We start from the raw sequence: 12763 nt of genomic DNA on the forward strand, positions 1-12763 counted from the left end.
TTTTCCTGGTTGAGTTCTGATCATCCATTCATGGGGGCCAGGTCACGTGGATACCATCTGCAGGTGTGGGTGTTCTTGTGTGTATTCTCTCTCTTCCTATCAGCTGGTAGCTTCACTCTCCACTCTAGTCCTCTGTGGCCACGCCGCTGACTCGGGGCCTAAGAGTCCCCAGGTCTCCCCACTCTGCTGGCCAACCAGGTCCCCATCCCGGTCCACAGAAGCCCTGCAGCCCGATTCTTAACCACTATGCTATCAGAGCTAAAAAAAAGAAATCTTAGTGCTACTTGATTGCTGGAAAATTCTACTTTTATCTTCTCCAGGAGGCACATCAACCTTTACACTGCTGTCAACAATCATTTGCATTCATCAAGGACAATGGAACTTACAGAACACCTGGTAACTTAATAGCTTATCTTCTCTTCAGACTCCAAAGTCAAACACAAAAGAGATGCCAGAAATGCAAGTCTCAGATGCTAGTGTGAAATCTACTTGTTAATCCTCATTACCCTTTGCCACTGTGAGGGCAGCTCGCCTTTCACCATTCCTACATTGGGGTAGATAGGTCATAGACTTCAGAGGGCTCAGCAACCACGGGGAGTTGGGGGAGGGGGAGAGGGGGAATTATCTTCACAAAATGACACCCAAGGGAGTTTGAATGGCATCTTTTTATCTCCAACCCCTCCAAAGCCATACGTAAAGACCTGTGTATTCATGTCCATGGATATATCTACCACTTAAAGAAGTCCTGGTGTGGCGCTGTCAGATAAGCAGTAGAATGCTAATCTTAGGGTTGGTGATTCAAACTCACCAACTGCTCCACAGAAACTCTATACAAGGTTGCTATGAGTCAGAACCAATGTGATGACACTTATCAACAACAACAAAGGAAGAGCAGGGGGCATTCTTGTTTTCAATGTGGGAGACCTGGCTTTGATTCCTGGTCAATACACGTTATGTGAAGCCATCACCTGTCAGTGGAGGCTTGCACGATGGTATGGTACTGAATGGGTTGTAAGGGAGCTTCTCGACTAAATGGGCTTGGAAGAAAGGCCTGACAATCTATGTCTTAAAATCATCCAGTGAAAAAATGCTATGGATCACAACTGGTCATAGGGATGATACAGTGTTTCATTCCAGTGTGAATGCGGTCTCATCCTGAGTTGGGGGCCTACTGAATGGCAGCTAACAACAATGATGAGAGGAAGAACACTGTGTAAGAGCCACCCTTTTTCTTCAGCAAAGCCCTTTGATCTCTTCCTATGGCTAAGCTTTGTTAGTGGTGTGGACCGTCAGGCAAAGGTTAGTCTCAGGATGGCCTCTTGCAGACAGGATCACTACTCTAACATCTGAATAGTATTTCCCTTAAAACATAGCTGGGGGGTAGTTTGAACCAGCGGTGTTTATTCTGGAAGGCATGACAACATGGAATTCAGGGACACAATCTCCATCACCTCGCTAGGCAGACACATCTGCCACTTACTGAGATCAAATACACATACACACACATCACCTCTGATAGCCTCTCTTTTTTCTGAATTAGAGAGCTGGAGTAATTGATGTGAAGTTTTTATTAGATGGTTGGCGCCATGCACTGTCTTCCTGAGAAACTCTGGTGCTCCTGGAAATGTTCCATAGCATGTCTTCAGCTGGCTACTGCTAATGACAATCAGTTGTTGTCGAAATGATTCTGACTCCTGGTTAGCCATGTGTGTCAGAGTAGGATGGTGAGTAGTAGGGTTTTTGATGGCTGAATTGTTGGAAAGAGACCACCAAACGTTTCTCCTAAAGGTTCTCTGGACTCAAACCTCCAACTTTGCAGTTAACAGCTGAGCAGGATAATGTCTGTACTGCCGATGGCCTTCACTTCTGATGATACATACGAAAAAAACAGACCCAAACAACCAGATTCATGTGTCCTCCAACAGCTTGTGTAGAACTTTTGAATATTAGTTTATATCCTATTCCTTTCTTCCTGGACTTGATTTTTGGTGTCATTTATTCCTTCACTATATCCAGAGGAATTTATAGTGCAGCTATTTAGACTACAAAGATAATATCTATTTGAGTCTCCTTAGTTTATACTTTTCTCTTTCTATATTGCCTCTGGTGTATTTACTTAAGCTTGGAGATGGGACAGTGAACACATTTTAATTTTATGCATTATAATCAGCAGGGTGCATGCTCACAGGATGTCCCTTTATGCATGGTACTGAGTTAGGCCAAGATACAAGAGAAAAGGAGGATCAGGTAACTAACAAATATGTAATTAACCAAAGAGTGTAACCACGTCAAAGGAGCCAGGGCAGATGGGAAGGGAGACCAAAAGCAAAGTAAAGACTAGGCAAGCTAGTTAGTCATTTGACTCATCCTTCCTAGTAACCTTCCAGTGTTGGTTTTCTGTTCAACAATGGCATCCTGGTGTGGCGCTGTAGGATAAACACTCGACCACAAGGTCAGTTTGAACTGCAAGGTTGGCAGTTCAAACTCACCAGCCACTCCTTGGAAACACTATATAGGTTGCTATGGGTCAGAACCAACTCCACGGCACTTAACAACATTAACATGTTATTTGTTCATTTTCTTCCTTATAATTACATCTCTTTATAATGATACCTAGTTATGCTTATTGCCAATAACGAGTTATATTTCAGGTAGATTTAGAAACTCCTTTGCTATTCATTTGTCATCATTTTTATTCTTGTCTTTGACTTTCTAATTTCTCTTCATGCCATTCATTTTAAGCAACCTATAGATTTCTTGCCCACTTTCATTTCTTCCCTGCCTTTGCTTCCAATTGAACCTGATGATTCTTTCAGGCTGTTTTACTAAAACCCACATTAGTATTGCTAGGTCCCTCAATCTGGGTGGTCAACTTCTTGGTAGGGAGAAAGGACCCTTACATTCATGTAGTCATGAGTATGGTGCACATTCGCCAGAAAACTCATACCATAGTTCCACATAAAACCACACAAGTCACTCTCCTCTTAAATAAACCATTAATGAGATGATTTGGGGATGGGCATCTTCTGTGTTAAGGTGTCCTGGTGGCAGTGCTCGGCTGCTAACTGAAAGATCAGTGGTTCAAACTCACCAGTTGCTCCATGGGAGAAAGATGTGACAGCTAGACTCTGTCCTACAGGGTTGCTATGATTTGGAATCAAATCAATGACAATGGGTTCATTTCTGGTATTACAATGGTCAGCTCCATGAGAGGGATTCTTTTACACACCACAATAGAGAAATTGTCTGCTACCACCCCTTCTAATTAAAGGGGATTGGAAAGGGAAACAATGTACACCTTCAACTATTCAGTGCCACTGTATGTTTGAAAAGTTCCATCTATTACTAAACAGAGGGCTTGTGGGTCCACATGAGAATGCACACAGCAGTGGATAATTCAGCGGGTGCCATGATTTTCATCATTCAGAGAGGAACCCTGATGGGCAGCCATCTCTGGGACCAGCAGATCAAGGGGTTCCTGCTTCACTGCTTGGAGCAAAAGTGAAGCAAAGTCATCTCCTTGGGAAAGCATGGCTGATGGCTTATGGGATGAACCACTAGCCTTATGGCTAAGTACATTATTAATACTGATAGCTCATGTTTAAAAATACAAATCAGCAACCACCAAGTCTCCAACTGGCAACAACCCTAGTGTTTTTGTTGTTGTTAAGTGCCATTGAGTCGGTTCTGACTCACAGCGATCCTGTATAAGGACAAACGAGACCCCTTGGGTTGGTATATTGGCCACACTAATACACTTGAACATGCTGGTGATACTGAGGATGATGCAGAACTGAACAAGAGTTGAGTCAATACAATTTATATCCCTCTAAAATCTGCACTGGACTGCAAGGTTGGTTTGAATCACTAGTTTACTGACTAAACGGCACTTAACAACAACAAGGTTTACTTACTGATATGAGGAAGCGAGAACTAAAAGGAGGGAGTACTAGTACTTTATGTTATCGATTCTTAATCCTGTCTGCAAGCCAGATTCAGCTGGGGAAATTTAACACTGAAATTTCTGGCCTCTTATTTGGAGACTTCGTATATAGGCATACACTGCCCTTCACAGATAATTGCATTTTTATGGCAACCCTGTGTCAAGCAAGTCTGTCGGCACCATTTTCAAACTTTATCATAATGCTATCGCACACTTAATAGACTGCAGTATGGTGTAAACATAACTTTTATATGCATTGAGAAGCCCCTAATGTATATTGCGACACTAACGTTATGTAATGGTCTGGAACTGAATCTGAAATTTCTTTGTGGTATGGTTATGTTTTGTATTTAGAGTGCGATTTGGAGATGTATTATCTCAGAAAGCTACCTGGCAAGTTTGATGCACAGCCTGACCCTTCCAAAGTCTTCACTTTTCTGCCCAGTACCAGTGGGCTCTCTGGCCTATGTCTCTCCAGTGACAGGAGCCGGGACTGATAGAAACTATGCAGATGGAAGCTACCTCTTGGGCACCTTCACTAGTCCAAGACAATTAAGAGATGCCATTATATTTTCATAAAATAAAAGAAGGGGTTTTTCAAACACTCAAGTATGAAAACTATTTTTTAGTTTTCCAAATGTGCAATAAGAAAAAAAAAATGTTCTGAACAGAAACAAGATAAACTGACACTAATGTGTGGCGCTGTGGGCTAATGCGTCAGACTGCAAAGTTGTTTGAACTACAAGGTCGGTGGTTCACGCTCATCAGCTACTCCTTAGAAACCCTATACAGGGTCGCTATGGGTCGGAATCAAGTCGACGGCACTTCACAACAACAATACTCTTCTGAGGTCCACAAGCTTAAAAATACTACTATGAAAAGCAAACTCCAAATCTGTTCATGCATCATTGTTTATATGCTTATAATCTAGTCTGTGAATCATCCATTTTGTTCCCACCTGGCTGCCTTGTTTCCTCATTTCATTCATTGCCCTTTTCTTTAGAACATCCACCTCAATATGAACAGGGGAAATTAGCCTCAAAACTGTTTCCATCAGCAACTCCTGTAAACAATTAGTTTGCGAGGATTTTAAGTGCTGAATAAAATGAGGTTTCTGGCTTCACCACAAATTTAATTTACTTACACTGTTCCTGCATGCCTATAATCAAGACTGGTTTGGAACACAATTCCTTGAGGTTAGTGAGGAGTTTCAGGAGCCCTGGTAATACAGTGTTGGGCTGCTAATCACAAGATTAGCAGTTTGAATTCACCAGTCGCTTCACTGGAGAAAGATGCAACTTTCTGCTGCTATAAAGTTGACAGCCTTGGAAACCCTATACAGGGGTCACTATGAGTCGGAATTGACTTGACGGCACATAGGAGCAGTGAGGCGTTTTATTCACTGGACTTTATTTAGATGACTGGATTGACATGTTGGTTTCAACAATGGGTTCAAATATAGTAAAGACTGAGGAGAGTGCAGAACTAGGCAGTGTTTCATTCTGTTGCACATGGGGTCGCTGTGAGTCAGAACTGACTCAAGGAAACTTAGTAACAGCAATATGAGCAAAGATCTCTCTTTCAGCTCTAAAAATCCCGCTTATTCAAGATGCATTAATTCTCTTACTTTAATAGACAGTTCTGGCATGGCACTATAGGATAAGCACTAGACTGCGAGGTTGATTTGAACTGCAAGGTGGCAGTTTAAACCCACCAACTGCTCCTTAGAAACCAACCCTATGAGTGGGACCTAACTTGATGGCACTTAACAACAATAACGATAGACAGTTTATTAAAAATCTGCATATACTGTTAAGTTTTTCCCTCTGCCAGAATTGTATTTTAAATGCATGAGAAGAACTTATTTGGAAAGTTTTCCTTAGTTTGCATTTAGAAGGAGGTTTCAGAGGAGTTGTTATATAACCCATTCCTGTGCTGTACACACTGTTAGTCACCAATTGGCCTGTGGGGAGAAAGATTCTAAATGAAGCATTGCTGTTGTTGTTAAGTGCCTCGTCGGACACTGCATAGGGTTTCCGAGGAGCAGCTGGTGGGTGATTTGAATCATAACTGCACATTAATTATAATTGTCACTTGTGTCTTCTTTCCACTTCAAGTCTTGCCATACTGACACCCTAAAAACATTACACTATTTCAGATGAAAGGAGCTCTGGTTACGAATCAGGCTGCAAGCCACAAGGTCAGCAGTTCGAAACTACCAGCTGTTCCGCGGGAGAAAGATGAGGCTTTCTGCTCCCATAAAGATTTACAGCCTCGGAAACCCTGTACAGGGTCACTATGAGTCGGAACCGACTCCACGGCACATAACAACAACAACAACAACATTTCAGATGAAAGTGCAGGGTAATATGTTCAACAACATGTTGAATTATAATCGAGTATGTTTTAAGTCTTGGTGTGGCACTGTAGGATAAGCATTAGATTGCTAAACACAAGATCCATGTTTCAAAGCCACCAACCGCTCCTCAGAAACCCTATTCTGGGTTGCTATGGACAGCACTTACCAACATTAATGTTTTCCTTAGTCATTTAGTACTATGTGATTTTCTGTGAAATTTTAAAGGTGGTATTCTTTACTGAAAATCACTAATATTTCCTGTGATCTGGTTTTGCTTACAGACAAGACTATTGAAGATCCTGGCCCTAAAATATATCAAAACAAAACAGCACCCAAGAAAAAATATGTAAATATGAAAAGGTTTTGAAAAGAACTACTTCCCACTGTCTTTTTCATTTCTAATCTCTGACGACTATTTTTTTTTTAAAAGCATCATCATTTGAAGGTAATCACAATGTTTTTTTAAGCCTAACATTATCACTAGTATTATTTTGATCATTCCATTACAAATTATGGAGTCCTGGTGGGGTGCTATAGGATAAGCACTGGACTGCTAACCACAAGGCCAGTTGTTTAAACCTACCAGCTGCTCCTTGGAAACCCTAAACAGCATGGTTGTGAGTCAGAACCAACTCCATGGCACTTAACAACAACAACAACAGCAACATTACAAATTGTAGTTTGAGGTAGCAATGCAAACCCCAATGCCATAACACTTAGCATCAACTAGAATGAGTGAGAGTCAAAGACAGGAAAGAAGAGCTACAACCTGAGCACTATGAAGGAATATTTATATAAATATACATTTTTCCCTTCAAAGAAGAGATACTTGTATGATATCTAATGCAAAGCATATTTTTCCTCATAGTCTTTAACTGACTACTTGCAAACACACAGTCAATTTTACCTACCTCTACCACACCATGATGGATGGATGTGTACTGTTTCTTCTTCAGCATCACCAGGGTGATGACAATCACTGTTGCTATAACAACACCGCCCACCATGAGTCCAATGATTGCACCTTTGTTTGATCCCACATCTTCAGCAAAGAATACCTTGAAAACAAATCAAGAAAAAGAAATGTGATTGCAAGAGACATTTAGATGAGCTATGTTAAGTGTAATAGTTACGAGTCAGGTTGCTTATCTCACGATCAGCAGTTCAAAACTACCAGATGAACCTTTCTACTCTCATAAAGATTTATAGCCTCAGAAACCCTATACAGGGTTGCTATGAGTCGGAACCGACTCCACGGCACATAACCCCCAACCACGTGAGAAGTGTCCGTACATTTTCTGTCCTCACTCAACCTTACATTCTAAGTTTGAGTTGGTTGACCATTTCATTATTTGGTACTTACTTGCAAAAAAAAAAAAAAAAGTCACTATTCTACTTACCAAGAATGACAATTAACAGCCTAAGGAACCATGTAGCTTCTCCATTTTTAGGAAGTCTACTTTTCTCCCACATGTCATTAGAAAGGCATAGCAGCAGCTTACAGGGACCTGAAACCCTTTGATAGGTGGAACATTCTGTGATAGGTAGGAGGATAGCTTTTGGTTCTATCAAAAACTATAAAAGATGGGATCATAATTATGAAAGGAGGTCAGCATTTCCTCAACCACAGCAGGTTTAGAACTAGAAGACCGGATGGACTCTAAACAATGTGCTTCAAAAACCTGGAAATGCCCTAATTTCTTTGGAGAGAGGGACATTTTTAATGGATAAGAATAAGCATTATGAAACAACAGTGTTCAGATAGGAGAAAAAGGCCTCTTGCTATTTACTTTAAACCAAAATAATTCAGCCGGATATTAATTAACCTTGAGAGGCATAATGCTTTAAGGAGTCATTTCAAAGCCAAGAAACAGTAAGCAGAGAGATAAGAATTTCAATAGCCACACATTAACTCGCACATTTTTAGCAAGTCATCTCTAGAAACTAAAATAAAAATATATTGCTTTGTTCTTGCTGTTTATTTATATTAGAGATAAAAAGAATTTGGAGGACACTGTAGAGAGGAAGTGTAATGAGTATGATAAATTCAATGGGTGACATTTCTTCATATTGCTTATAAAATAAAAGCAATCATTATCTTTCCATTTTATCCACTGACATGGATTTACAAAAGCACATTGGCATTTTATCATCTCATTATATAAGGACGTGATCTTAAAGCTATTATTAAACACACATACATCACATTTGTTATATAAATTCCCCAAATAATCCTTCCAATACAGCCTCCATAAAGTATTTAAAAAAAAAAAAAAAAAAGACAAATTTACATAGTTAAAACTAACGTCGCAATAGTCTGGTAAGGCAATATAAAACAGAAAATAGAGCAAATTTCTAAAATGGCTGTATTCATGGTATATCTGCAAACCAAATTAGAAATTGTTCATTATAATTCTTCTTAGTAAACCAACTACTAATTAAACATAGTCATAAAAAGAGAATCATTAATTAGCTAATGATTCCAGTTTGAGGTAATCAGGAGTAAATGCAAGTCTGGACATCTTGCTATATCTTTAGAAAAGACTGTAATTTTGTAATATTCATTGCACTAATTAGAGTACATTATCTTATCAACTAGCTCAGTAGAGGGAGCTGATTCTCCCAGTTGCTGCTGGTGCCATTATTCACTGTCGCATTACAGGAGTTAGGGTAATTGCAGAGATGGGCCTCGATGACACAGGCCCATAAAATGCAAATCAGCATATTAATCTTCAGCTTTCTGCCCCACATACTCAGCAGTCTTCAGCAGTTCCCCCAGTTGTTTTTCATATATTTTTAACCTTTTCTGCACCAGTCAGATCAAGAGCACTTCTGACTTCATTGTCATAGATACAGGATTAGCTTGCTAACAAATACTACACACTTTAAAGCTACATGCTTCTCACAGAAAGGTCACTGGGGTTAGTTAGTGCACATCTGAAACCAAACTTCAGTTCTGATTTGCTACCGTGATTCAGAGTGAAGAGAGTACACACAATTCTTTAAAGGCACTTGTATTGGAGCTCAGTATTAGGACTTCACATTTTATTTTATTCTACTCTCAAAAAAGCAACTCATAACACACACACACACACACGTGCAAAATGCTTGAGAGAGAACATTTTCCAAGTACTGCTATCGTTGTGAGAACTGATGACCAATTTCTGTTCACCAGTGACTGTGCAATAAAGTGACGGCCTTATTAATTTAAATCCCTAACTGTGCTTACAGGAGCCCTGGTGTGGCGCTGTAGGATAAGTACTGGGACGCTACGTCTGTTTGAAACACAAGATCAGTGCTTCAAATTAACCAGTCACTCACTCTTTGGAAACCATATACAGGGTTGCTATAAGTCAGAACTGACTCAATGGCACTTAACACCACCATATCACCACTGTGCTTACAAGGAGTTCTGGTAGCATAGTCAGATATTTGAATCTACCAGCCACTTCACGGGAGAAAGATGAGGCTTTCTGCTCCCATACATATTTACAGCCTCGGAAACCCTGTACAGAGTTGGAAACAACTTGATGGCAGCACACAACCATCACAACCACTAACACCGGGCTTACTGATAGAATAGAAAGAACCCTAACATAATCTAGGACTTGATTTACCTGAATTTCTAAGATTTTGGTGGAGGATTTATACAACGGCTGGGACTGCTTTTTCATGCATTCCAACTCTAATGTTTGAGGGGAAAGAAGTGATTTCATCTAAAAAAGAAAGGTGCTGTTTCCCTTGCCCCAACATTTAGATAACTAGCAGTACTTATAGCGCCAGGCAGTCCTGCTCACTTCCTGCCTCTGCCCAACTGGGCCGAGTTCCCATGATCCTCTCCAAACAGAAACACTTCAAACGTGGGAGCTGGGAGACAGAGTAGGAAGCAAGGGTGAGAAGCAGAGGTAAGAATCAAAGGACTATCGCTGTGAATGTGAAAAGTGGGTAGCTACAAAAAGTGTTTAGTGCCGTCAAGCCGTGTTTATTTCAGATATCGATCCTTCAAATTCTAACTATAGACTACTCACATCATTAAGATAATTCTGCATCTCAAAGGAATTTATAAACAGCCCTTGCAATTAATAATTTCAAGAAATCAGAGAATTGGTACAGTAAATGGCCAAGTGGAAATGATGTAAAGATTATGACTATCAAGTCCGACATTTCTGCAAGTGGATGCTATTCAAAGTAAAACATTTCTAGAAAGGAGAAGGAATTGCTAATTAAAATGTAATAATTAATTCCATCTAAAGTCTTACATGAATTTAGCAGACTGAAAGGTTGGAGGCTCAAGTCCACCCAGAGGCACCTCTGAAGAGAAGCCTGGCAATTTGGAAACTTTATGTATTTCCCTGAAACTATTGCCCTGGGTCCTGGTGTGGTGCTGTGGGTTAATGTGCCAGACTGCAAAGCCATTTGAACTGCAAGGTCAGTGGTTCAAGCTCACCAGTTGCTCATTGGAAACCCTGTATAGGGTCACTATGGGTCGGATCCGACTCGAGGGCACTTAACAACAACAACTGCTCTGAGATCATCTTTAATCCTTAAACCAAAAATAGTCACTGAACTCATCTGTAAACCGAACAGTAATTTACCTTAATATTAAACAAGGGCTGCCTTGAGCATTTTAAGAACTATCTATATGGGATCAAATTGACAACAACAACTGGGATGATTAAATAGGAACCTTAGGAAGCAGTGAGTTTATGTAAATGAGGGAGGAGCAATACAGGAAAAGTAAGAATGGTTACAAAGCTTGAAGAATATAATCAATGCCATTGAATTGTACATATAGAAGCTGTTGAAGTGGTGTATTCCCAAAAAATAAAATGTAAGGAAAGAAAAGAGAAAATCTATGGTTTTACCAGGACAGTTAATCAGTAGAATAGGAAAGGCAATCAAATGTAATTATGATTAAGCCTGTTTGGGGTTCTGCTGATAGACTAGTGATGTCTGGATGACTAATAAGATAAAGATATACATAATTTATAGATTATTATATATTTACTTCATAAAAGTTCCTTTTTTAAGAGGATGAGAATGTAATTAGTGTTACTGACTTGTGCTTGTAGAAATTGTTTAATGAGTGTATATATTCTTAACAATAACAATCTCTCTCTATCTATCTATCTATCTATCTATCTATCTATCTATCTATCTATCTATCTACACATATCTCTGTCTCTCTCTATATATACACACATATGTATATATATATTCTTGTTGTTGTTGTTAAGTGCCGTCGAGTTGGTTCTGACCCATAGCGACCCTGAACAGGGTTTCCGAGGCTGTAAATCTTTACGGGAGCAGAAAGCCTCATCTTTCTCCCCCGGAGCATCTGGTAGTTTCAAACTGTTGACCTTGCGGTTCTCAGCCCGATTTGTAACCACTACGCTACCAGAGCTCCTTATATATATACATATGTATATATATATAGAGAGAGAGTCCTGGTGTGGCACTGTGGGTTTGAGGGTCAACAGTTCAAAACTACCCTTGTAAAGATTTACAGCCTCAGAAACCCTCTATAGAGTCACTATGAATCAGAATCAACTTCATGGCACATAACCGCCACCATATATATATACATATATACATATATATATACACATATACATACATATACAAACACAAATAGGTTTCATAAAGTTATGGGAAAAATTCCATTGTCTCTTAATTCCATTTTCCATAGATTTTTGGAAGCCCACTCATGTATATACAGAAATTTGAATTGCTATGTCTTTTTTGCTGTGTATATTTTATAATATTAACATCAAATTATTGAAAAAAGAAAGCCCCAAAGAACACTGTTCTACTCTGATTCTCATGGTATCACCGTAGGTCAGAATTGGAATGTCATAAAGAACTACAGTCTCTTTTCTTCATGTCTTCATTATGACTGTATAGACAAATGGTTTATTTTTATCTTTTCTTTTATCTTGATTTCTGCCATAGGGTGAACAAGAGTTATTTGGTCATTTGGCAAGACGAACAGAGACCAGAAAGAGGTAAATTATTGACTCACCAATTTTTGATGATGAACTTCATATCCCGAATCATGCCGGAATTCTGCATCCATCTTCACATCCGAGATTTCTTCTGTCTTAATATTTGTCAACCCTGAACCTGAATTAAAGGAAGCATGATAATCATTGAACTTTCCTTATGAACAATAACATTACAACAGAGAGGCCAACAAAAACTTATTTGTGGGCCTGATGCTAGAGGAAAATAGGTTAACTTTTTCCAAGAAAAATGACACCCTGTATTTAAAACCTTAACCACTATCTATTTTAGACAAAAAGAAATTAGAGATTCAAAGAATCTACACTAAAGGCTTCTACTTCCTTTAAATATATGCTATAATTTTTTATAAAAGGGAGGTGGTGGCAGGGAATAGAAGTCAAATGCTGCTTGGGAAACAAGCTATTCCAAGAGTTTTCTGCTTTGGCTTAGGGGCTTAT

At 39.4% G+C, this 12763-nt stretch overlaps 1 protein-coding gene across 8 annotated transcripts in view; it reads right to left on the minus strand.

Moving 5' to 3' along the window:
• Positions 1-12763, minus strand: part of APP (amyloid beta (A4) precursor protein) — a 374547-nt gene that overhangs the window by 17320 nt on the left and 344464 nt on the right. For all 8 annotated transcript variants that reach the window (XM_006872475.1, XM_006872472.1, XM_006872474.1 and 5 more), the window contains 2 exons: positions 12325-12425; positions 7214-7360 (listed from right to left, as the gene is read on the minus strand). In XM_006872475.1, coding sequence (XP_006872537.1) covers positions 7214-7360; positions 12325-12425 — 248 coding nt within the window. The remainder of the gene's footprint in view (positions 1-7213; positions 7361-12324; positions 12426-12763) is intronic.

This window comes from Chrysochloris asiatica, unplaced genomic scaffold, assembly GCF_000296735.1.
Source record: "Chrysochloris asiatica unplaced genomic scaffold, ChrAsi1.0 scaffold00199, whole genome shotgun sequence".
NCBI lineage: Eukaryota > Metazoa > Chordata > Mammalia > Afrosoricida > Chrysochloridae > Chrysochloris > Chrysochloris asiatica.